Genomic DNA, 26,305 nt, shown 5'->3' with positions numbered 1-26,305 from the left:
CTATATGATTGCGAGCCAAAGAGAGTTTTGCATACTATTTAACACCATTTATATAGGCCATGGCACCTCTAATGGTTCTATATAGCACCATTTGACAAAGGTGCAACAATAACACCATTATGCTATATAGACCATTTGACAAAGGTGCTATATGGCACCTTCAAAGAGATGCTACAGCAACAAAAGAGTTTCTCTGCCGATACAAACAAAAAAATAATATAAATGTCAGTGTTAAAATAGCCTCATTTTGAACATACAATTGTGCAAACTACTATGTTAAGACATACATAAAGACAACACCCTTATTTATCCCTGTTACATAATTGAAAAAAATAAAAATGCACCAATCACTGACTGGTGTGGGTTGCATTATTAAGCAAAGACTTATGGCACTCCAGTATGGTAGAGTCTACTATACATGAAATGCCAAATAAAACCTCAGTTTAGCTCCAGTCAACAGCCTCATCCCTCCAGCCTTCATTCCTCCCTCTCTCCCATTCCTCCCTTCATTATTTGTATTCATTCATCTTTCAATCCTCCTCTCATTCGTCCCTCACTCCACCCCCCCTCGCTTTATCTATAGGCCTCTAGTCAAATCCATAGTCAAGTCAAATCCATAGTCAAGTCAAATCCTGAAATTCATAGTCAAAATATCAAACGGTTTGAATCGTTTGATTGATTGATTGAACATGTTATTAACAGTTTGTACAATAAGCACAGTTCAAGGTCCAAGAGGATTGAAATACCATTATCCATAAAAACCTTAGAGTATACTCTAAGATAAAAACACTATGGCTTGGGGTCCTCCATTTTCAATTCATCAGAACATTATGACATACAGTACGGGGGAAAAAATCATATCAAGGAAAAAATATGTAGGCCTACATTAGGGGGGGACTTTTTTTAAACTTTTTTGGCGAGTAGGGATTCAAAATGCACATTCCTTTACGGCTGTTGGTAGGGCATTCCACATTTTTGGTGATAGCGCTCCTCCTATGGGGTGCGTTCGGAATGGAGGGTGCGCATATCCAAAACGCACCGTGTAATGCAGCCAATTTTCTTTTCATGATGCAGATCCGGTCTAGAACGGACACGGAACCGGTCTCTGTGAGTGCATGTATGTGGGCGTGCACATGAGTGGATACAGTAGGCGGGCTATGGGCCTGATGTGAGCACTGATCAGTAAAAGGAAAGCAGGCTCCCGCCTGGTGGTGACGCGGGTTAACTTCATAAAACGTCTGACCGATGGCGTCACGACGCTCTTCTCGACTCAGTCACGCACGACGTGAATCGGTTCAAAGAGGAAGGAAGATGGCGGACAACAAAGGCGAGGAGGCTATGGATACCTCCAGTAATTCGGATACTACAGTCCCGTCGGCTCAAGAAAACGCGGACCCAGACGCGTCGAAAGACGACAACGCGGTAATAATCATCGAGGCGAACCCGACGAAGGCCGGCGACGAGGAGACCGAGTCCCCGGAGAATGTTGTTCCTCCCCAGGCACAGGCACCTCCGACACCCTCCGCTGCCGCCGCCACCACCACCAGCGGAGGAGGAGGAGGAGGAGACGCTAACGGCGCCGAAGCTAACGGCAACAACAGCGCGAACAGCAACAGCAGCAGCAGCGATAGCAGCACTACTGCTAGTCCGCCGACGACGGTGGCGGAGAACAGTACCGCGGAGAACAGTACCGCGGAGCCCGCCTCGGTGACCACCCCGTCCCCGGTTCCCTCTGCCGCCGCTGCGGGGGACGTTGTTGCTAATATTGCTTCTGGAAGCAGCGGACTCACCACGGAAATGTCTCCCCCTCCACCCGTGGCGGCTGCTGCTGCTCTAGGGGGGGGCACCACCACCACGCCAGCAGCAGCCGCCTCCACCACTACTACCACCACTACCACCCCGCCAGTGCCAGTCCCAATCCCAGTGAATTTATTGGATACGTGCGCCGTGTGTAAACAAAACCTCCAGAGCCGTGATTGCGAGCCCAAACTGTTGCCTTGCCTGCACTCGTTCTGCCTGAAATGTATTCCCCAGCCCGACCGACAGATCAGCGTCCAGGTGCCCGGGCAACACGGCCAGACAGACACACACATAGGTGAGTCGGTCCTGCATCATGTATTTCTAGATTCATCGATTTACTTTGAACTCAAGGGGGTGGACACGTTGTCCAATTTGTTTGGCTCTCTCACTCAGAGTTACAAATGGATGCAGCCCAGTGAGCACTGGGCATTTCGTAGATTTTATGACCTCCAATATTTACACCCCCTGTGGTCCGTTGTTCTAGTTCTACTGAGCACGAATGCATCCCTCAATCCCTGCAAGGCTACTCGTCCTGCAACCACACCTTCACGAACTGTTGCTGTGTAAAAATTCGAGACCTATACTTATACGTTTTAGCTTTGTTATAAAGTGTAGGTTACCATTATGAGTAGTTTTACTTCAGCCTCCCAACTCCTAAGCCGGACTACAATTTTTTGTATTTGCCAGTCAGTGTACATTTGTGATGACTACAGCAAGCATGCAATTATTTGCATAATAAAGTTTATATTTATGTAATTTCCATTATAGATGTCGTAACAAGATCATGTGTATATGTTTGGCATCTAGCTCTTTGTTGAGTTGTGATCATCACTTAACCAAGTTTAGGCTATTATTAACCACTAAATATTGACTTAAACTTCATGAATGCTTCACAGATGTGAGCTATATAATCTTAAAGTTGACATACTAATGCTGTTAATGGCTTATTACTAGAATGACAAGTTGAGGACTTATGTTACATATGTAACATGTTACAACACTTTAGACATCACACTCAGATATGTCTTTGATAAGTGCAGTGTGCAGTGCACTCACTAATGCACTACTATAGAGATTATACTGTACACTATTTCTAAGCAGTACAGACTCAAAATCACTGTACTTAGGTCCCAGACTCCCGGTTAATACCTAACTTTATGTCTTTGACTTCAAGTACTAATGACTATGTAGGAACTCGATGTATACCATAGGCGCGATCGATGTATAGACCTACTGATTGTGCTTCATAATCATCATAATCTGTATTTTATGGACCTTTTTGTATCCACTACGTGTACCTATCTTGGCCACTGTTAAATGTTATAGTTGTCAACAAGACTACATTTAAGCCATAGATATGAACATGACATTTTTTAGACATCAATATAACATTTATGTAACAGTATAACTTCTAGATTTAAGATTAGATTATTATAATTATATCATAACAGCGGTTCTCAAAGTGAATTCCCGGGGTCCTTGAGCAGGGCGTTCCAGCCAGGGGGTCCCTCCCTCTAAACTTTAACCCTATATACCAGTACATGGGATATTTGGAAACAGCTGTAGATTGGCTATTTTCTAAAAGCTGTGGATCATTTTATTTGACTTTTTTTTTGGAATATTGCTGAAACATTTTAACAACACAAAGCTTGTATGGGGGGTCCTGGGGGGTCCCGGGCACAAATTATGTTCAGATGGGGCTCCGCGGGCGGCCAAATGCATATTAATTTGGGGGTCCTTGATATAAAAATGTTTGTGATTGAACCAATGTTATATAAGATATACTGTGTAGATTGACCTTTGGTTGATTTATTGAATACTTTATTAGACATACCGTAGCGTACACTAAAAGGATAACCCCAAAAAGTAATGCAATGACAAGTGCAGTACCCGTTGTCAGAGTACTTGAAGGCCAGTCTAAGGCCGTAGTAGTAGTAGTAGTAGTAGTACTATGACAGCACAAGAGACATACAGTAACAGATTCATGGAATTACAGATGGATAAGATAAACCTTTGATTGGGGTAAATTCAGGTGTCAACAAAAGTAACAGAAGTGAAAATGAAATAAGTAACTATTAATTTGGATAAGATGTCTTGCCAGCAGTTTTGTCCATCACTGTCTATCATCTTTCCATTACCCATGAATCCTAATATGTAGTGTATTGTGTCCAATGATACAATACACTACTACCATCAACACAAGGTCATGGATACTGTTTTGTTACTTAGCTCTACAACTGAGTATCTAACTAACATGGTGTTATTATTTGGTTGTCAGATGTCAAGTTTGGCGTTGAACCCTGCAGTTCAAATATACGCAATGTTGTTGTGGACCTGCCACTGTAATTGGAACACATGACCATGTAAGCTAATTGTCTCAGTATGAGCTGCGGGGCCCACTACCTTAATTATTGTTTAGTGCCACAGCAACTTCTATATTAAACCGTAGGCCCAATTGTGGACTTGGTGTTTGTCACCATTTATCTTAAGCTGTGATTAACCAGAAAATTATACTAAAGTCCTATAATGAAGTGACAAGTCCTATTTCTTACTAGAGGTTCTCTGTAAAATCACAGAATCTTGTTTTTCATAACGATGTGAAACACATATTCACGTTAAAGTATACTTCACCGTTTTTGAGGGGCGCTAGCCCCTCCTATATACACGTTTAATGTTTGTTTTTAGTTCAATGTTTGTTTTAAAAACGCCATTGACAATGACTTAGCGCCACTCACTTCACACGGGTGTGATTTTTCAACCTTATCTCCATGTCTTAAGTGCTAGGAAACATGGTGCCAAGACTGTCAACTCTCTCATATGACTCTGAGTCAGCCAATCAAAGCAACCCAGATTGTCTGTGTGCTGTCGTAGTCATGCAGACGTACTCCCCACTGGGGGCAATGGCTCCTAGCGAGACCTGCTCCAGAAACGAGCCTTAACAGTAAGATGGCAAAGCTCCATGTTCAGAATTCGATGTAGAAATGACACTTTCTCGGCCTGGGCCGTGGCTCAGCGGTCCAGGCACCTTGGCTGGTAATCCAGTCTGGCAGTGTGCCGTGGGTTCGACTCCTGATCCCGACAGCCTTTACTGCATGTCATCCCCCCCATCTCTCTCCCCATTTCCTGTCAGCCTACTGTCTGTCCCTCCATAAAAAATATAAAATAAGGGCGAAAGCCACAAAAAAAACAAATTAACTAAACATTCACAAATTTGACTGTGAAGAACTCCTCTTAATTTCACCCAAGACAATGCTAGTTCACTGTTTATGCTACGAGTCTACGACTGAGTTGTCGGAGCGGACCACCCTGCTTGCACCATCAAATAGCCTAAATTAATAGGCCTCTGTTTCATTGCAGACTAACATGATCTTAATCCGCTCTGTCTTGCACAAAATCTCCTTGGTATTGGCTTCAATTGAATTTAATGCCTTGGAATTTATGGTCTACTCTAAATTCTATTTTAGTGTCCAGTAAAAAAAAAAAGGAAGAAAAAAATAAGGAAATAATATGGTATGCAAGTGTAGAGTTTTAATTTAAAATAGCGGTTGATTAAAGGCTCCTAGTATCATCAGCATTGGAAATTATTTTCAGATTCAGACTATGGTCTGTTGCATCCATACTCAGTGCAGAGTGGCACATTAACCAAAGCAGGATATTTCTTACTGACTCCTTTACTGCTAAATTGTTTTGTTCATTGACTAGATAGATTATTGCCAGACACAAGGGTTAAAACGGTTAGCTTGGCTACTCATTGATATCTTTAAAAGAGGTCTCTGTGATCAGTCAAGTTAGATGTAAGGTGGTTGTCCATAATACATAACCACAAAAAAACCTGTGGTAAGAATGTTCAAGTGTCAAGCTTAAACTTATATACTTTTTTGTCCCCAGAGGAAAACTGAATTAAATGAGGAAATGGAAAAGGAAGCACTGTCCCGAGACTTAAGTCTTATGACACAGCAGCTCAACTGTCATCACTTTCTCTGCAGCAAGTAGCCCATGAAGCTAGTTTTAATAAAGGCTGACCTTTTAATGACCCCCATCCCATACACGACCTCTGTGATAATGTCCTTTTTATATCCAGAAGGTCAGTTGACACTATTGATAGTACTCCAGACACTGGTCCATGTGATGCCTCAGTGAGGCCACTGTTAACCTGCACATTACTACTAGATGCTCCATGGGAGACAACAGCCACTTTTCACATGGGGAGGGAAACACAGCATGACTGGATAGGTGGATGATGGATAGGCTAACACAGATCAAAAGTATTTTTGGATTCCCATAATGTTGTAATTCTTTGTTCCTCATTGCAAAAAAAGAGAAGAAAATCCCGCCACTATACATACACAAGGGGTGTCTGTCTGTGTGCGTGTGCGTGTGAGTGTGCACTTGCATGCATGCACGATTGCACGCACGTGAGGGCTTGCATTTTAACAGACTCTCCTAGCCCTACATGTTTATATTCAGATATGCCCAGTTCACTGACATCTGTGGTGTGTGTGTGTGTGTGTGTGAGTGTGTGAGGGGGGGGGCTCTACACAATCCGGCTCCAGCTGCTTTCACAACTGATCACTCACAGCTTTGTGCAGCTGGAGCTTACACAAACCGGCTGTGTGCTGCTCAAGCCAGTTTAGACCGGCTCAAACCGGATTACACCGGTTTCCACTGCAGCCAGCTGGTGAGGGGGAGTTAAGTTTGTGGGTGCGGGGGGGGAAAGGCCTTAAGGCATATGGTACCCCTACTTATGCCTTAAGGCTTTTTAATGTAATGTAAAACATTCATGAGAAGTTTTAGATTGCGCATAACATTATACTTAATAGTCACAAAGCCTTTCAATGCCTTAAGCTAATTAGTCTTTGGGGGGGAGTAAGATTGAAACTCAATTTTAGCCAGCTAATTTAATGAACTATGCTAAATTATCAGATTTAGAGAAATGGTTCTTATTGTTTTGTAATTTGATTTAATATTTTAATAAAAATGTCTAGGATGATGTGATTGAATTACCTTATGACGCACACTAAATTAATTAGCCCCGTGCCATGAATAGGCAGTTCCAGGAATGTTCAATAATGTCAGGAATGATCCTAAATTATGGAAATTAATTTAACCCATTTAGACCCGAGTTAAAAACATTCACTTTGAAAGAATATATATTCAAAGATTTGCGCCACATTTTTACGATTTTTCAAAAATAGCGGACCTACAAGCTCGTAGAGCGCCACTCGGTGGCGCGCTATGAGCTTGTAGATCTGCTATTTTTCAATAGCTAAATTATAACATAATGTTTAAAACACAAAGGGGTTCCCGCCCAAAATGGGTTAAAGTTTTCTGAAAACCTTTTACTAATGCATCTCTACTTATGAAGTTGGCCCATTATTACTTCATACATACACATTAATTCATAATAATGTTATGAATCTCAATGAATTGAACAGGCAGGTAAAGATAATGACAGGCAGAGGCTCTGATTCTGAATCACATTTTCAAATATCAAAAATCTTTCAGTGTTTAATAGTGCAACTTTTTTTTTTTTAACACATTTTATTCAAAGAGTATGACATCATATTATGCAAGTTTCACAGAAAGAAAATACAACTCTTTGTTTTTATATTTTCTCCCACAACTCCTTTCCCAATCCTCCCCACCCACCCACCATCTTTCCCCACGAGGCCAGACATACAAACAACATCAATTATATACAGGTATAAAACCAATAAGTTGAGTACATAACTAAGATACAAAGAAAGTGATCACATGGTTACGTTCACAGAAATAATTAATAAACAACTTAAAAGGGGGTAAAAATAGTGCAACTTTTTACAGGCAAGCTGTCCGCCTGCTGACCTGTATTCTGTCTCCTCTTCCCAGTGAACGTGATGCGCTGCTCAGTGTGTCACCAGGATTACAAACAGAGTGACATAATCGACAACTACTTTGTCAAAGACACCTCGGAGGCTACCAGCACAGCTGAAAAGGCAGCACAGGTACTTGTGGCAACAATGTATGAAATGGCACTTACCCTACCCCCTTAGATAGCATCTTTGTAGACTTAGATAGCATTTGATACAGACTTTTAGCATGTTATGTAGACAGCACTATAATTGCATTGTATGTAGTCATAGCACATCATAGTACATATGTATAGCTTAGTATAGCATATATGTATAGTTTATATGTATAGTTTCATTATATAGATATTCCACTGTTACGTTCTTAGCTTACGCATGTTTCAGGATAAATGCTTTTTAAATATGTGATGTATTCCCATGCTTTTTGTTCTTGCTTAATGTAAATCGCTCTGGATTAAGAGCGTCTGCTAAATGCCTAAATTGTAAATGTGTAAAAATCCAACCTAGCCCTGATGCTCTGCCTGCCATGCTGGCAAGCTTCAGTGGACACTGGGCCTTGTTGACACTGGGTTTACTTTGAGAGGTTCAGGAGGCTACTGGTACGGAGAGATTGTTTACGTGCTCACTCTGCTCTCGTCTTCCCAAGGTATGTACCAGCTGCGAAGACAGCGCGGAGACCATCGGCTTCTGCGTGGAGTGCAACGAGTGGCTGTGTAAGACGTGCGTGGAGGCTCACCAGAGGGTAAAAATAACCAAGGACCACAAGATCCGCACAATGGGGGATGGCGACTCTGGTAAGCTGCCCCCATCATCATGACACACGGGGTCACACTGTCTACACTGTGAATGAATGACGGGAGATCTGACGAGGCAGGTTGTGCTGCCATGAAGCACAGTTGAAACTATCCCCTCACTATGTACACTACAGTGAGTGCAGTCCTGCTGGAGATGCACTGCCGATAGGCGGTTGCCATGGTGATAGTGCTGCAGAGTCTGATTGCGTTAGATTATACATTTCACCGGCCCAGTCATAGGTAACAGTAATAGTCTAGGTAACGAGACCTTTCCAGGGGCTCTTTATTTAACAACCCTCCTTTCCTGTCTTGTATTTCAGCCACAAGAATAAACGTCATATTCATAGTGATATGTTAAAAAAGTATCTCACTCGTGTGAAGTGAGGGGCGTTCTTATCATCGGACGTACATCATCACATTCCCGCCAATCACAATTGGTGTCTTCACTTTTTTCTGCCCTCACTTTTTATCCTCAATATGTATGTACTTTGCTCAGCCAATCAAATCATCACTACGGGGTGATCAGCCAATCAAATCATCTCTATGATTCACACAAACACACAAAGCTGGGCATAGGAGGGGCCCTCAAAAAAGCAATTGAATTGTGTATTGTGAAATTTGCATACCCAGAACAACAGTTTTTGAACGACAAAACACTAATGTTTAGTTAACTACTAATTATATATTATTCATGTGTATATTATTTTACACCCTGAGCGCACAGGACGGAGTTCTCCGCCCTATCAATTAGTAACGCCCAGCGCTCAAGACGGAGATTGATCAAAAGGACGGAGAATTAATCATACCTCCCGTTGTTGTCGATCGCCTCAATAGTGTTTTGGCTACATCTAGCTACTTCAGCCACATCTGGGATAACATCCGGTCCGTCGCTAAATGTGCTCCGCTGCTATAAATCGCTGGGCGCTATGATTTAATGGATTAAATAACCCCGGGCTTAACAATTTTTGGCTGAGAAAATCAAAAAAATGTTTTTGCATGAAAACAAACTAAAGTGCTGTGTTTGAGAGTACAATAAAGAGAACAATACCCCTGAACTAATAAGGCCTGACGTTGAAATTTAAAAATCCTCCAGTTTTCTGAAATAAATAGCAGACCTACAAGCTCGTAGCACGCCACTCGGTGGCGCTCTATGAGCTTGTAGATCTGCTATTTTTCAATAGCTAATTTATAACAATGTTTAAAACACTGGCAAAAGGGGTTCCCGCCCAAAATGGGATAAAACCCAGCGGCACACAGTGAGCACTGCAGCAGGTTTTACTTTTATTTTAAATTCTTTAATTTTCTCTGTCGGAGCGTCTTACATTGCACTGTTGTCCCAGATCTGCATGAGGCATATTTGGGGCTGGATGATGTAATATTCATATAATGATACATATTGATTGTCACCCGGGCATTCTGCGTTGCCTGAGGTTATGCAAACGAGGGCTGGCATATCATTCTGAGCTGTAGTGAGGACTGAAGCAGCCAGGCCTGAGGTTGGTTACCAGCGGGTAGGGTGAATGCCCAGGTGATTATCACACAAGCCTTGGGAACCAACCGTTCCCGAGCCATATGGCACATAGGTCAGGAGCCTGTCTCCTATTTCCTTAGAGTGAGGCAGCTTGACATACAAGTATACCCCTGTGGACGTGATGCTAGTATATCACAGGGACCCAATCCAACCCTTGATGTTGAATGCCAAGCAGGGAGGCAATGGGTACCATTAGTATTGTCTTTGGTGTGTGACACAGCCATTGATTGAACCCCGACCTCCCAGTCATAAAGTCCACATGTCAAAAAGTCATGAGTGTCCTGGGCGGACACTCTTAACCACAAGACCACTGAGCTGGTGGTTTATTATCACATACCTACAGGCTTATTTAGTCACAAAGACGACAAGAAGTTAGCATTTGATAAACGCAGCAACCGTGGGGAGGCCATGTTTCACATGTTGAGTTAGGTCGACCGACAGTGTTCTTGAGCTTGGTTTGGCAGCCGTTGCCATATCGAATATAGCACCCTCTCTTTGACATATGACCCCTCTGTGCTCTTATCACTACCTTCACCCATGCTATCATAAATAAAGGCTGGGTATCTGATAATACCAGATGGTATATCGCCAATCCACACAGTCACAATCCTTACTGGGCACCTACGTGACTCAGCTTGTGGTTTGTCTCAGCAGAAGCAGTGAGTGCACCGGGGCAGAGGCCTGTCTTCTGTCCTGTCCACAAACAGGAACCCCTGAAACTCTACTGTGAGACCTGTGACACGCTAACCTGCAGGGACTGCCAGCTGCTCGAACACAAAGAACATAGGTAACGAAGTTGATTTTGTTTAGGTGTGCTATGCAGTACTGAGAAATGTATTATACGACTAGTCGGTGCAATCAATACCTGTTGTCTGCGTGTGCGATGTCAGTGCAGCCCTGTACTCGCGTGCATAATTTGCATGTCATTCACTGACGATTTCTGTAATTCTTCTTTACATTGACTTTGCATGTAACTGTGGCGCATGGCGCAACACTGAACTTGGCGTCTACTCACGCTAAATGAGTGATTGGTTGGGTGTTTTTTGAGATATGCGTCACACACACACACACACACACACACGCACACACACAGATTTGTGGAATTTATAGATGAACAACATACAAATTCAACATACAATTGACCAATGAGTAAGAGTAGCAACTGTGGGCGGTTTATAATGTGACACGCAAATCTCAGAAACTTTCAGAAGAAAACATTCTCTTGCCTGCCCACTTGTCTCCTACTTTGTGTTGCCAACCATGACCTTCAGTATGCTTGTTCGAGCATGCAGGCTCAGGGTGTCCCTAGTTATCATGGCCGTACTATAGTTTGGAAACAAACCCTTTTTTTTGTCCACCAGCCACAGTAGCTGCTGGATTATTTATCCAGCTATGTCATTGTGCCATTCAATAGTTGGGTTATCTGACATCATGCCCAGTGAGAACTATTGTTGTCAACAGTATAGGGGAAAAAAGAGCCACCATAGCTCTTTATCTGTCCATTTCCTTCTAGTTAATTTCCTATTTTTATCAAAAATGTTAAACATCTGTCAAACGAATCAAAATGTTTTTTTTTTTTGTTTTTTTTTTGTGGCTTTCACCTTTGTTTTATATTTTTATGGAGGGACAGACAGTAGGCTGACAGGAAATGGGGAGAGAGATGGGGGGGGAAGACATGCAGTAAAGGCCGTCGGGATCGGGAGTCGAACCCGCGGCACACTGCCAGACTGGATTACCAGCCAAGGTGCCTGGACCACTGAGCCATGGCCCAGGCCCTCAAAATGTTTTTTAAAATAGACCTACAAGCGCACAACCCGTTGTATTAGCCAAACTATAATTTGAAGGTTTTGTTTTAGTGAATAGACGTGGCAATATGTATAATATACAAATGTTTTGTCCAGTATAGATCACACAAACGCTAATTTAATTTAGTCCTCACAACTTTCCTCACTGCACTTCAGGTACCAGTTCTTAGAGGAGGCCTTTCAGAACCAGAAGGGCATCATTGAGACCCACATGACCAAGCTACAGGAGAAGAAGAACTATGTGCACTACTCTGTCTCTCAGGTGCAAAGCAGGTATGAAACCAGAATTCCATACAGAACTGGGTCAGGTCTTTCCTTGCTGGAGATCATATGGAAAAAAGTATGAAATCGGAAACTCCTCCAAGTGCAACAAAATACGTATTTTGTATACACACAGTTAAAACTGTACTCGTACAGTACAGAAATCATACAGGATAAACAATTGAAATTGGAAGCGATGAAACGATAAATGAGCAGACAAAAGTGGAACTGGAAAACCACATTGAAGCTGCATTTCATCTCCTGATGAAATGCAGGGTTCAGTGTCTTGCTCAAGGACACTTTGACACTAACTGTGGGGGAGCCCGGGATCAAACTGGGAAGTCGTCGTACATACAAATTGTACATATTGAGCATCTAGCATCTCCAAATACAATCGCTTCTTTAGTTTGCTTTTTTCTTCAGGCATTCTTTTATGTGTTATTTTAATGTGAAGCACTTTGGGCTGCATTTTATGCATGGAAAGTGCTATACAAACAAAGTTAAGTTCTTATGTTCCTCTGTCCAGGATAAAGGAGCTCAACGAGACGCACAGGAAGGTGGAACACGAGATCAAGATTGCCGTATTCACACTCATCAATGAGATAAACAAGAAGGGCAAGGCCTTGCTGCAGCAGTTGGAGGTAAGTGAACTGCAACCAGACAGTGGTAGAAAGTAACTCTGTACAATGTAAAATATTCCATGAAAAATATTTCGCATGATTGGGGTTGTCCAGGGCAGTGACGTAGACTCCGTGGGGGTGGCGGGGCTCGGGCCCCCTTGATGATTTTAGGGGATTTCTAGTTTTTTCTACATTCCTAACACCTCGACTGTGGCTCAAGAGGTAGAGCAGGTCGTCCAATGATCCATGGGTCGGCGGTTCGAATCCCGGCTCCTCCTGGCTACATGTCGAAGTGTCCTTGGGCAAGACACTGAACCCCAAAGTGCTCCTGATGTGCTGGTTGGTACCTTGCATGGCTTCCGCCGCAATCGGTGTATGAATGTGTGTGTGAATGGGTGAAGCACAATCTATGTAAAGCGCCTTGGATAAAGGCGCTATATAAATGCACCATTTACCATTTTACCTCCCCCCCGCCCCTGGGCATGCTCGGCCAGTCCGGGGGCGGGGGGTTGACGGACCTCCCTCAGATCAAGCATTCAAATGCTAATAGCCAGGGTGGTGTTTGTTTTCACCTGGCCAGGTAGTACTGTAATCTGCTTGTTCACAATGAAACCAGCCACCAACCATATGGCCTAAATGGGTTAAACCCTATTTTATACTTTGGCTATTCCGATCTACAAGCTCACACCATGTGATAGAACAGCTGCTAAGACATTTTTAAATTTAGAAAATTTCATTCTTTTAATTTGTTACTGTAAGTCTATTTTGATGCCATTTGATTGTATTTGAATTATACAACGCATAGGTCAAATCAACGTAATCTGATTGCTTTATGGCTGTGGTATAATGACCATAATAGCGCGGCTATGAAATCCAATGTCTTCCTACAGCACTATATCACACGGCAGCTAAGGGAAACTGTTGGTCTGCTAATGGTAGGTTAAATCCACTACAAAATGAACATCGATTGAAGTATTTATTAACAGTTTTGAGAATGGGTACATTTCACATGAAATCACAACTCAATACAAAGACTGTCACTGTGGGCGACACACTGATAAAGTTAAAAGTTGCTACATTTTGTTACATTAAGACCCCGATTATAGGGAATTAAACGCTCGCGTCAATTACGTCACTGGCCATAAGGGGGTTTAAGGAAGTATTTAGACAGGTACATGGGTATCATGGTGGTGTAGCGAATCTTGTGGACCAGACACATTGCAAGATGCTGTACTCTGTCGTCAACCCTAAGCCATCCCAGCCTGTCAAAGTGGGCAGGGGTGAGGTGGGTTCAGGGAGTGAGGCCAAGTCGTAGCCCGACCAGTTCTCCTTGGCGATTTGCTCCTTAAAACTCATTCCCTGCCAAGTATGTGTTTTGACACGTTTTTTCCAAATCCCAAATTGCCATGAAATTCAGTGGTGATAGTAGTACCACCGTTATGAACACAGGACAGATACAGAAAAAAAGTTACAGCTAGAATAAGTATTTAAAAAAGACTACTATACATGTAGTGAAACAGGTATAACTAGAAAGGTGCGCTCCTTGATGCACAGATCCCTGCCAGGCAAGGTTGTCTGTCATGGGGTGAAGCTGACAGGACACAAGACAGCTGCGGGGAAAATATTGTTTATGACAGAGGGTGCACGGTGCAAATGTTTGTTTGTGGCGGTCCCTTTGGGCAGAAGTGATTGTCAGATATACCTTGATCACACGGCCACAGAGATGATGTGTACCAACTACCAATCTGTGAGAGGTTTCAACAAGATCTGTAGGAGTAGTAGCAGTAACCAGCATGAGGTTAAAATGTTTTAGGTGGAGCCTAAAACCTTTCTCCTACTGGAAGTGTGCATGTAAATTTCACACGATTGGTCTAGTGGTGCCGGGGATTAGCTGTTCACAGACGGACTGACGGACGGACGGACAGACAGACTTGCAGGAGTGAAAACTTGCAGTAATGATAATCCCTTTGGCCATCCCGGCCTGGAGGGCATAGATATAGTCACAGTGTGTACATAGATAAATGGATATCCAGAAGTGTGAACAGTAAATCAACAACAGTGATATATACTGTATATACCATAGATATATATCAAGTCTAGATGGCTCAAGGCGGAATCTCTGACGTAGTTCACCCGGCAGCCATCTTACTTAGGGGCTACAGTACAGTATGTTCTATGGCAGCTCAAACAAAAACAGTCATAACTCGCTCAAATCTTGACGGATTTACAAACGGGTTGGTTTATTACAAACGTTGTCAACGTGGCTATGATTCAGGATCAGGACGCTTATCTGCTTAATTTTGTTTTTGTATATAAACGTCGTATAAAAGCATACGGACGTCTCTTGTTTATAACAAACCGCTTGAAAATCGGTTGAAAATTGAGCAAGTTGTGGTTATTTAAAAGTACATGCACCATAGACACAATGTTATGTGGCCCGAGGTAAGATGGCCGCCACGTAGCAACGTCGCTCTCCATTGGCCAGAGCGCGGGTGAGCCATCTAGCTTTCTTATATATACTATACAATCTATACCTGGTAAGGAATTGGTCAACTTCCTGGTAGGAAGTGTGTAGAAACGTCCTGTTAGGAAGTTGCCCAACGTTGGGCAAGACAAACCTAAAATGTATTTTTTCTTTTTTAAACGTCAATTAACTTTTGTTCTTGGTTACTTACAACTGCTGTTTATTTCATTCCTAATTCCTAAGTTTGATTTTGATTGATACTTTATAGCTGAAGTATTTCCAGCTTTTATGAGTCATGACTGTCCGCATGAAGTCGGAAAGGCGAACCAATTTAACCAACCAGCAATAACCGACTTCAACTTGCTCGTTTAGGTCAATTGAATATTTGAGAAGCACTTTTTTTAAAATCTTCTTAAATTGGTGGCCTACAAAAATTGTGAAAATAGAGCTTGTAGATCAACTATTTTGTAGACCTACAGAATAGACATTTCAAGCCCTATAGTTAGTAGTTTATACAGAGAATTAACTAATGTTATTAATAGTACTAGTCTGCTGGGGATCCGCTGCAGCTGCTAGCTCCTGTGTTGCTGCCTTGCTGGCAAAGTCAACTTGACTTGGTGTACCAGGAGATGTTTAACCATATTAGGCGTGCTACTACTTGTACCAGGAGATGTTTAACCATATTAGGCGTGCTACTACTTTGCATGTTATCATGGTGTTGCATTTCATGCACTTGGCACAGCCTTTGCCCTGCTTACTGAAGTACGACCACACTTCATTTATGTTGTCTGTTAGCCATGCTCTTCTCTTGACACTTTTTTCTGTTGAGATCCACGTGCGTTTTCGCATACTGCTTCACTCTAGACACCCAATGCAGGTGACCTCAACCTCAATGCAGGTGACCTCAACCTCAGTCACTTGCTCACAGAATGCAAAAACCTTTTAAGAGTGACAAAAAGGCTTTGCAAAACATGCAAATGCGCGTTTGCGCATTTCCGCACTGTGAAAACATGCAAATGCGCGTTTGCGCATTTCCGCACTGTGAAAACATGCAAATGCACGTTTGCGCATTTCCGCACTGTGAAAACATGCAAATGCACGTTTGCGCATTTCCACACTGTGAAAACATGCAAATGTTGATCTCACTGGTCCTAATAGCCTGCTTTATGATCTTTGTAGAAAATGTTTAAGACACCCTTCCTCTTCTCATGGTCGAAGTCCAAAGCTGTTTTGTTTTTGTTCCCCTCAGCAATATTGTAAATACGTTCGTTTCTTGGTTGTTGTTGTTTTTTTGTCTTGGTCTTTTTCTTTTGTCTGCCCACTCTTTCTTCTTGTTCTCCTTCTGAAATGTACACTCTGAAGCAATATTGCCCTTTGCCCCTGTTAAGTGTTGACTTGATGCCATATGTAGTCCTGAAGAAAGCAAGGATGTTACAGAGACACTGGAGATGGAGTCACTTGGAGGAGGGAGGGAGGGAAGAGGGGTGGGGAAAAAAATCCTGGGAACTGCACTTGTGTCCTATGTATACATATAAATGCTGTTATTGTACTGCTTTTTCCTAATAAAATAAATATTATAAAAAAAGAAAACGTGCAAATGCGCATTTGCATGTTTGCATGTTTTGCAAGGCAAATTGGGAATCATTAGGGCGAACCGTTGTGTTTCAGTCGGTTCTTTATCCTCAATGAAGCTGGTTCCCAACCATAACTATGACAAGCGGCAGGTACTTGTTCTGCATGTACCCCCAGTACCATGTACCCCCAGTACCATGTACCCCCAGTACCATGGCACCTCAGGTACTTGTTCTGCATGTACCCCCAGTACCATGTACCCCCAGTACCATGTACCCCCTGGCCAGTACCATGTACCCCCAGTACCATGGCACCTCAGGTACTTGTTCTGCATGTACCCCCAGTACCATGTACCCCCAGTACCATGGCACCTCAGGTACTTGTTCTGCATGTACCCCCAGTACCATGGCACCTCAGGTACTTGTTCTGCATGTACCCCCAGTACCATGGCACCTCAGGTACTTGTTCTGCATGTACCCCCAGTACCATGTACCCCCAGTACCATGGCACCTCAGGTACTTGTTCTGCATGTACCCCCAGTACCATGGCACCTCAGGTACTTGTTCTGCATGTACCCCCAGTACCATGTACCCCCAGTACCATGGCACCTCAGGTACTTGTTCTGCATGTACCCCCAGTACCATGGCACCTCAGGTACCTGTTCTGCATGTACCCCCAGTACCAGGTACTTGTTCGGCATGTACCCCCAGTACCAGGTACTTGTTCTGCATGTACCCCCAGTACCAGGTACTTGTTCTGCATGTACCCCCAGTACCATGTACCAGGTACTTGTTCTGCATGTACCCCCAGTACCATGTACCAGGTACTTGTTCTGCATGTACCCCCAGTACCATGGCACCTCAAACCATCCACGGAACAGATTTCTGGGGGTGCCTGCTCAGTACGTTGTGCAACAGAACAACAGATGGCTCTCATTTATATTTCCATGCGACTAAATGGGAACATGTTTGCATAATAGGCAAGCTAGTTTGTCCTTAGGTCATCTGTCCAGTTAGCCTAAATCCAAACTCTGTGTGTTTTTTCTTTTACAGAGTGTGACCAAAGAGCGCAGCATGAGACTTGTGACCCAACACAAGGACACTGCCCATCTGGCCCACCAGATCAACCACGTCCTCAACTTCTGCCACTGGGCCATCACCAGCGGTAGTAGCACGGCGCTGCTCTACAGCAAGAGGCTGGTACGCATCAACTTTAACATTGTTTTTAACCCATTTTGACCTGAGATCAGATTCTAAAAATGTCTTCTACATCCTGACAGTTTTCTGAAAAAGCTATGTTTCTATGTCAGTCGTTCTTCGATTTTTCAAAAATAGCAGACCTACAAGCTCGCAGCGCGCCACTCGGTGGCGCGCTATGAGCTTGTAGATCTGCTATTTTTCAATAGCTAAAGCATAACATAATGCTAACACCAAAAGGGGTTCCCGCCCAGAATGGGTTAACATACAAACAAAAGCGACAAGAAAAACAAAGAAATTAAATGGAACAAATGAATTAATAGAGCGCCGAAGTCCTGACGTCACTCGCTCGTCCCCTCGATTCCCCTGGTTCACGGAAGTAATATCTCTATGGAGAATAACATGGGCTCATCTTAAAATCGTTTCATATAAGCGTTGTGGTCCGAAAATAAACGAGCTGTCTCTGCGTTAATATCAGGGAGGTGTCTCTGTATCGTTTGCGACAGTCAGTCACTCATATATGATAGTCTGTTTCTAGCGAAAATGAAACTAATTCAGTAGCAGTAACCATAGCGTTTTCTCTCAGTCAGTTGATTCTTCATATCCATATGAGTGAAGCGGCCTGGATGATTTGTTTATTTTTCAAACAGTTATTATATGAAGCGATCTAAAATCCTCCTATGGGGATTACAATGCAAATAAAAAGTACATGAACCTGTGGTTTTGCGCCCTCTACCGATATTGACGTCAGACTTCGGTGCTCTATGGGGGGGGAAAACACTGTAGGTCAATTATAAAAAGTCACAATCCATCAGCACCATCTATAGTTTGTTCCATGTGATGTAGAAGTCGTATAGAACAGGGGTTCTCAACGTTTTTGGCCGGGGACCCCCGGAAATGCTTTGGCAATGTCTCGGGACCCCCGCCCCGCCCCCTCCCGACCCCCAATATAAATTGACTGCTACAATAACCTTAAACCATTTTGGGCGGGAACCCCTTTTGGTGTTTTAAGCATTGTTATAATTTAGCTATTGAAAAATAGCAGATCTACAAGCTACGAGCTTGTAGGTCTGCTATTTTTGAAAAATCGTGAAAATAAAATTAAAAAAAAAAAACGTTTTTATTTTTTTTTGAAAATAATTTGGGGACCCCCTAAAATAATTTGGCGACCCCCCGAGGGGTCGCGACCCACGGGTTGAGAACCCCTGGTATAGAACATAGCCAAACATACGAGCCATGACACACTAATACGGCACAAAGAGGACAGAACACCTGCAGACAAGAACACTTGGATACCTTAAGCCGGTATAGACGAATCCACAAGGGGATGCCACGGGCGCGGCCATAGCTGCAGTGTACCATTAAGCGCAGTTTTACACCGCAGCACTGATTAGCTACACCTGGCCTACAGGTCACAGCTCCATGGATTCGTCTATACATAGAGAGCACTCCAATAATGCTACAGAATGCGAAACCACAGTTACCATTCCCACAGCCACACTCCGAGTCAGTCTACACAGAGGAAGGTTTCCAATTAAAAGGGCATTGACCTTTTCAGAAGGAGCCAGGAGAGCTTAAAGGGGAGGTGGTCTAAGGCTAAGCCTTAGGCATTCAACTGTTTGAGATATTAATGCCGGATTTGTACTTGCGACACGCTGTGCGCTTGTAGATGGGCCATTTCCGGTGCACGACATGGCGCACAACCAAGTATAAATCGCCTCGGCTCTGTCTCTTGCATTATCCCTAATATCCCAGGTGCTCCCCGTGTACAAAGCATGTGGGTCTTCACGCTTAAGCTCAAACAAGGGACCCATCTTGATTCTGGATTGAACTGTTGATTAGAACCAGCAGTTGAGCTTCCATAATCATTCCCAGATGCGAGTGCCGGACACTCAACTGTTCTATAAGTGCCAAGATGGAGGAAATGTGCTTGGCCACGATGAACGATAAATTGTGATTTACATGCTGTTCACAAATGGCTGCTTTGGAGACGTTACTTAGCTATATTAATGTTGTTATTGTACATGATGTGACAAGTTGTGAGCTCATAGATCTGCTATTTTTTTTGGAAAAGTAATGCCAGACTGTGGCGATATATTGCCAGGTCTCATATGTGAGTTTATTGGTGTGTTGGGCACCAGAGGCCATTGTTCATGCATGCTTGTGACTGATGTGTTGCTGCCATGTCATTGGGCTTTGTAGCAATTAACCCATTTAGGCCTGACGTCGAAATTTAAAAAAAAAGTTTTCTAAATCATGACAATTTTCTTAAATATCAAAAATAGCTAAATTATAACATAATGTATGTAACCACCAAAAGGGGTTCCCGCTCAAAATGGGTTAAACTGTGTGTGTGTGACTGTGTGTGTTTTGTGTGTGTAGATCCTGTTCCAGCTCCGTCATGTTTTGAAGGCCAGGATGGAGCCAGCACCTCAGGCCAATGGAGCTGTGCGCTTCTTTTGCGATCCCACCTTTTGGGCCAAGAACGTGGTAAATTTAGGTGAGGGGTGCTCATTATTAACACAAATATTTCCATTATGTTTTATTAATCGCACACAAACTAATCGGAGTTCCAGGCTCTAATTTGAATATAATTTCTATGATTTAACATATTTTCTATTCTTCTATTCTCATTTAAATCATACATTTGCATAGCAAATCATTGTTAATATTGAAATTTATGTTGCAGCCAACAATAATTCACCTGGAGACAAGTTTAAGTTATATTTATTTGTTAAAATAAGTGTCAAATATATACGAATAGAAATATAGAACGAATTATTGCTATGAAGTGTTTGTTCAGTAACAGGGGGGGGTTTCCATCCAGATGCAAGGTTAACAAGTGAAATTGGAAGTAATGAAGCAAACAAAAATAAGCAGATAAAATTGGAACTGGAACTATACATTTTTAGCTGATAAATTTGTCCTGATTTGATAAAGTTGGTATCCCGACCTGAAAATGTATTTATCTGTTGGGTTCGTATTAACCCATTTTGACCTGAGATCAGATTCTAAAAATGTCTACTACATCCCGACAGTTTTCTGAAAAAGCTATGTTTCTATGTGGTTCTTCGATTTTTCAAAAATAGCAGACCTACAAGCTCGTAGCGCGCCACTCGGTGGCGCGCTATGAGCTTGTAGATCTGCTATTTTTCAATAGCTAAAGCATAACATAAACACCAAAAGGGGTTCCCGCCCAAAATGGGTTAATCGCACGGAAACGATGCCCCCGGCCTGCGAGGACCTTTAAGCGTTCTAAAGATGAGAGGAGAAGAATATGGCAGCCGGCCTCGGAGGAGCTGATATTTACCACCCCACGTCCCCCATCTTCTCCCAACTGTAGGCAACCTGGTGATCGAGAAACCCCCTCAGCCGCCCTCGGCGCATCCTCCCAACATGATGGCGCCTGGCCCCATCTCGCCGGGCCAGGTGCACCCGGGCAAACATCCTCCGCAGATCAACCTGGCCCAGCTGCGGCTGCAGCACATGCAGCAGGCTGCCTACGCCCAGCAGAAACAGCATCATCAACAGCAGCACCAACAGCAGCAGCAACAGCAGCAGCAGCAGCAACAGCAGCAGCAACACCAACAGCAGCAGCTCCAACAGCAGCACCAACAGCAGCAACAACAGCACCAACAGCAGCAGCAGCAGCACCAACAGCAGCAGCAGCACCAACAGCAGATCCAGCAGCAGATGCGCATCGCCTCCCAGTTGTCTCAGCAGCACCCCCGACAAGCCGCTCCGCAGCTGGTACAGCAGCAGGTGAGCAGGGCGGCAGGCAGTCTAGCCGTTTTATCAGGGGAATTCAAAAACTAGTATAGGAGTCTAAGCTGGCAGTCCTAGCAGTTTTATCTGTGGAATTCAAAAACTTTACTAGTACACTAAGCTGGCTGTGAGTGACAATGACAAGTAAAAGTTCTGAAATGTCACCCTATCTCTTCCACACTGATGAAGGCCGGATAGCCGACGTCTGTCATTCCATCATGAAAAACTAAAAACGCAGTCTTGGTGTCTGAGGCCCATTACCTTTTGTTTTTACAATGTCATTTCAACGGGTATTGCACCATAGGTTAGAGCGGGGTGCGGTCACAAGAAAAGTTACCCTGTGTCTTTCAACACAAACTTTTCTTCAGATAAATATTTACCTCTTCAGGGCTAGGGTTATTTATTGCATTGACCGAATGAACCCCGTAGCATCGTGTTTCAGTAGTAATAAACATTCCTTTCCATTGCAATGGTTTGACATTGTACTGCATGTTGTTGACCAGATGCAGGGTGTGTTCTGCCACATGTTGTTGACCAGATGCAGGGTGTGTTCTGCCACATGCATGTTGTTGACCAGATGCAGGGTGTGTTCTGCCACATGCATGTTGTTGACCAGATGCAGGGTGTGTTCTGCCACATGCATGTTGTTGACCAGATGCAGGGTGTGTTCTGCCACATGTTGTTGACCAGATGCAGGGTGTGTTCTGCCACATGCATGTTGTTGACCAGATGCAGGGTGTGTTCTGCCACATGCATGTTGTTGACCAGATGCAGGGTGTGTTCTGCCACATGCATGTTGTTGACCAGATGCAGGGTGTGTTCTGCCACATGCATGTTGTTGACCAGATGCAGGGTGTGTTCTGCCACATGTTGTTGACCAGATGCAGGGTGTGTTCTGCCACATGCTCGTTGTTGACCAGATGCAGGGTGTGTTCTGCCACATGCATGTTGTTGACCAGATGCAGGGTGTGTTCTGCCACATGTTGTTGACCAGATGCAGGGTGTGTTCTGCCACATGTTGTTGACCAGATGCAGGGTGTGTTCTGCCACATGTTGTTGACCAGATGCAGGGTGTGTTCTGCCACATGCATGTTGTTGACCAGATGCAGGGTGTGTTCTGCCACATGCATGTTGTTGACCAGATGCAGGGTGTGTTCTGCTACATGCATGTTGTTGACCAGATGCAGGGTGTGTTCTGCCACATGCATGGTGTTGACCAGATGCAGGGTGTGTTCTGCCACATGCATGTTGTTGACCAGATGCAGGGTGTGTTCTGCCACATGTTGTTGACCAGATGCAGGGTGTGTTCTGCCACATGTTGTTGACCAGATGCAGGGTGTGTTCTGCCACATGCATGTTGTTGACCAGATGCAGGGTGTGTTCTGCCACATGCATGTTGTTGACCAGATGCAGGGTGTGTTCTGCTACATGCATGTTGTTGACCAGATGCAGGGTGTGTTCTGCCACATGCATGGTGTTGACCAGATGCAGGGTGTGTTCTGCCACATGCATGTTGACCACATGCAGGGTGTGTTCTGCCACATGTTGTTGACCAGATGCAGGGTGTGTTCTGCCACATGCATGGTGTTGACCAGATGCAGGGTGTGTTCTGACACATGCATGTTGACCACATGCAGGGTGTGTTCTGCCACATGTTGTTGACCAGATGCAGGGTGTTCTGCCACATGCATGTTGTTGACCAGATGCAGGGTGTGTTCTGCCACATGCATGTTGACCAGATGCAGGGTGTGTTCTGCCACATGCATGTTGTTGACCAGATGCAGGGTGTGTTCTGCCACATGCATGTTGTTGACCAGATGCAGGGTGTGTTCTGCCACATGCATGGTGTTGACCAGATGCAGGGTGTGTTCTGCCACATGCATGTTGTTGACCAGATGCAGGGTGTGTTCTGCCACATGCATGTTGTTGACCAGATGCAGGGTGTGTTCTGCCACATGCATGTTGTTGACCAGATGCAGGGTGTGTTCTGCCACATGCATGTTGTTGACCAGATGCAGGGTGTGTTCTGCCACATGCATGTTGTTGACCAGATGCAGGGTGTGTTCTGCCACATGCATGGTGTTGACCAGATGCAGGGTGTGTTCTGCCACATGCATGTTGTTGACCAGATGCAGGGTGTGTTCTGCCACATGCATGTTGTTGACCAGATGCAGGGTGTGTTCTGCCACATGCATGTTGTTGACCAGATGCAGGGTGTGTTCTGCCACATGCATGTTGTTGACCAGATGCAGGGTGTGTTCTGCCACATGCATGTTGTTGACCAGATGCAGGGTGTGTTCTGCCACATGCATGTTGTTGACCAGATGCAGGGTGTGTTCTGCCACATGCATGTTGTTGACCAGATGCAGGGTGTTCCACAAGTCCTGGTCGCCATCTGGTTAGTTGTACTGTTGTACAAGTGTACAATAAAGCCTTTCCAGTCAGCTCCTTTTTTTTTGTGAGTTCCTGACTCTGATTGTACTTTTTAAACTAAACGACCGCTCAGCGCTTTATGTACATAAGCCTTGTAGGCTTGTAGCAGATCTACCATCTCACACCATGTGTTGCAAGTTTGTAAAGTGACTATCTTCGGGCTTAAGTGGTTAACAATACACCCTAAACTGCCTCCCCCTGGCCAGCTGGGGCGCCTGATGGAGGGGAAAGGAACTGGTTGGAATAACGTGTTCCTTCCACGCGCTACGTCCAACCAGGGAAACTCCCCCCTGTCAGGTGTAAAGGAGCAACTTGGACACTCAGGCATGAAGGAAGCATGAGTTCAAGTCCGTTGCGCTCCCCATGTCCCCCATATATAGGGACTAGGTTGGCGGAGGGTGTGTAGAGCCCAGGATCACATTAGATAATTGACACATGGGTGAAAAATGGGTTACAAAATCGTGGGATAAAAATATAGAAAAAAACAATACCCCCTAATCACACTGCAAAGTTACAACAATTCATTCATATACTGTATATGTATCATCATCCCTGTCTATGTGTATTGTCAAAGTTTAGATACCGGTAATCATACATTTAGCTACTATTTTAAAAGTATTTTGTATTTTTAATGGTTTCATTGTCGACTACAGGATTTGCCATTATTACGTAATTATAGAGGCCTTTTATAGGCTGCTAAAGGATCAGCAAATATGTTTGAAAGTCTGTTATGATTCGCTGAAAATGCGAAGCTCACGGTCGTAAAGTGCGTGATAAATCATAGCCTTTATGGAAGACCCCCCCGCCCTTTCCACTTATACCACCCCCATGCCATCCCCGGTCCCCGGCTGACTTCTGTTTCCACCCGGCTGGACATTGTATACACTCAGAGATGCTGGTTTCCCACTGTGCTCTGTAGGCATTGTGGCAAATACGCAACAGTACGGTAAGCTGGGCTGCAGCTGTTCAGAACCCATGTTCTATCTACAACTACATATTAGCGATTATTCCCTCAATTAATGATCTTAGGGTGTCTGCTGACAAGAAAGATTTATCCGTTCTCTTACTTCTTGATCTTAACGGCTGCATTTGACACGATTGATCATTACATTTTAATACAACGCCTGGAGTATTGGATAGGTTTGTCTGGTGTCCTGGTTTTCCTTCTACCTAACAAACAGAAGTTATGTCAATCTAGCTGAGTTTGACTCCGGCAAAACGTCATCGTTCTGAATTGAATTTTAATTCACAGCTGCTATAAGCAATAATATGTCAACGTTTTTGTTTTGTCTGACACATCTAGGGGCCCCATTCTGCATTCAAAGATTTTCCTAGAAGCTTTGTCATTGGTCGATTTGCCTGTCTACTTCCTGATTGGTTAGTCATTGCGACCAGGTTTTTTTTCCGACCAATGACAAAGCTTCTAGGAACATCTTTGAATGTAGATTGGGGCCCCTAGATGTGTCACGGAGACTAAATTGTTTTTGGAAGCATTCTATCAAATAATGGCCCTGTGCCCTATTTTTCCACCGGCCCTGTGCTGGCCGGTGGAAAAATAAACCGCCTACTGCAAATAACGGCCTGGTTCCTTATAAACGCCCGGGGTCTGAATCGATTTTGCATATTAACAGCCCGAGCTACTATTTGGTAATATACAGTATAAGTAATAGCAGATCTACAAGCTCACAATGGCACTCTCAGCAACTCCAGAGGCTACTTTACTTTACATGGTTCAGTCAGTTTAAATCAACACATTACAGTATGCAGGTAATGTGTTGACTTAACCTGAGGGAACATCTTTGAATGTAGATTGGGGCCCCTAGATGTTTACAGAGACTAAATTGTTTTTGGAAGCGTTCTACCCATTGCTGGCTGTCTGAATAAACAAATAAAAATCATTAAAATTTTGACATATTGCTTATAGCAGCTTTAATCATGTTACCAAGATGCACGAATCAGAGCCTATTTGTCATTGGATGATGCAAAAACGCTGATCCACACCTTTGTTTTTTCTCTACTTGATTACGGCAATTGACTGCCTTTCTGGACTGCCAAAGAAAACAACTGACAGAGATGAGAGAACATATTACTCCAGTTTTAGCTTCACTGCATTGGCTTCCGGTTGTTTTTAGGATTGATTTTATAATTCTTTTACTTGTTTATAAAGCTCTCTCAATGGTCTCGCACCTTCCTACCTACATGACTGCCTGCCGAA

General features: G+C 43.7%; 1 protein-coding gene across 8 annotated transcripts in view; it reads left to right on the top strand.

The window, feature by feature from the left end:
* The first annotated feature begins 1,244 nt into the window (after positions 1–1,244).
* Positions 1,245–26,305, top strand: part of trim33 (tripartite motif containing 33) — a 47,517-nt gene continuing 22,456 nt past the window's right edge. For 3 of the 8 annotated variants that reach the window (XM_079521121.1, XM_079521122.1, XM_079521117.1), the window contains exons 1-9: positions 1,245–2,095; positions 7,669–7,784; positions 8,296–8,443; positions 10,626–10,761; positions 11,936–12,052; positions 12,567–12,681; positions 17,749–17,895; positions 20,275–20,392; positions 21,233–21,654. In XM_079521121.1, coding sequence (XP_079377247.1) covers positions 1,246–2,095; positions 7,669–7,784; positions 8,296–8,443; positions 10,626–10,761; positions 11,936–12,052; positions 12,567–12,681; positions 17,749–17,895; positions 20,275–20,392; positions 21,233–21,654 — 2,169 coding nt within the window. In that variant the 5' untranslated portion in view covers position 1,245. The remainder of the gene's footprint in view (positions 2,096–7,668; positions 7,785–8,295; positions 8,444–10,625; positions 10,762–11,935; positions 12,053–12,566; positions 12,682–17,748; positions 17,896–20,274; positions 20,393–21,232; positions 21,655–26,305) is intronic. The other 5 variants (XM_079521124.1, XM_079521120.1, XM_079521123.1 and 2 more) reach the window with 3 other exon arrangements.

Source organism: Electrona antarctica (assembly GCF_951216825.1).
Source record: "Electrona antarctica genome assembly, chromosome: 2".
Lineage (NCBI taxonomy): Eukaryota > Metazoa > Chordata > Actinopteri > Myctophiformes > Myctophidae > Electrona > Electrona antarctica.
The sequence above is the reverse complement of the archived record's forward strand: the minus strand, read 5'-3'. Positions and strand labels throughout refer to the sequence as shown.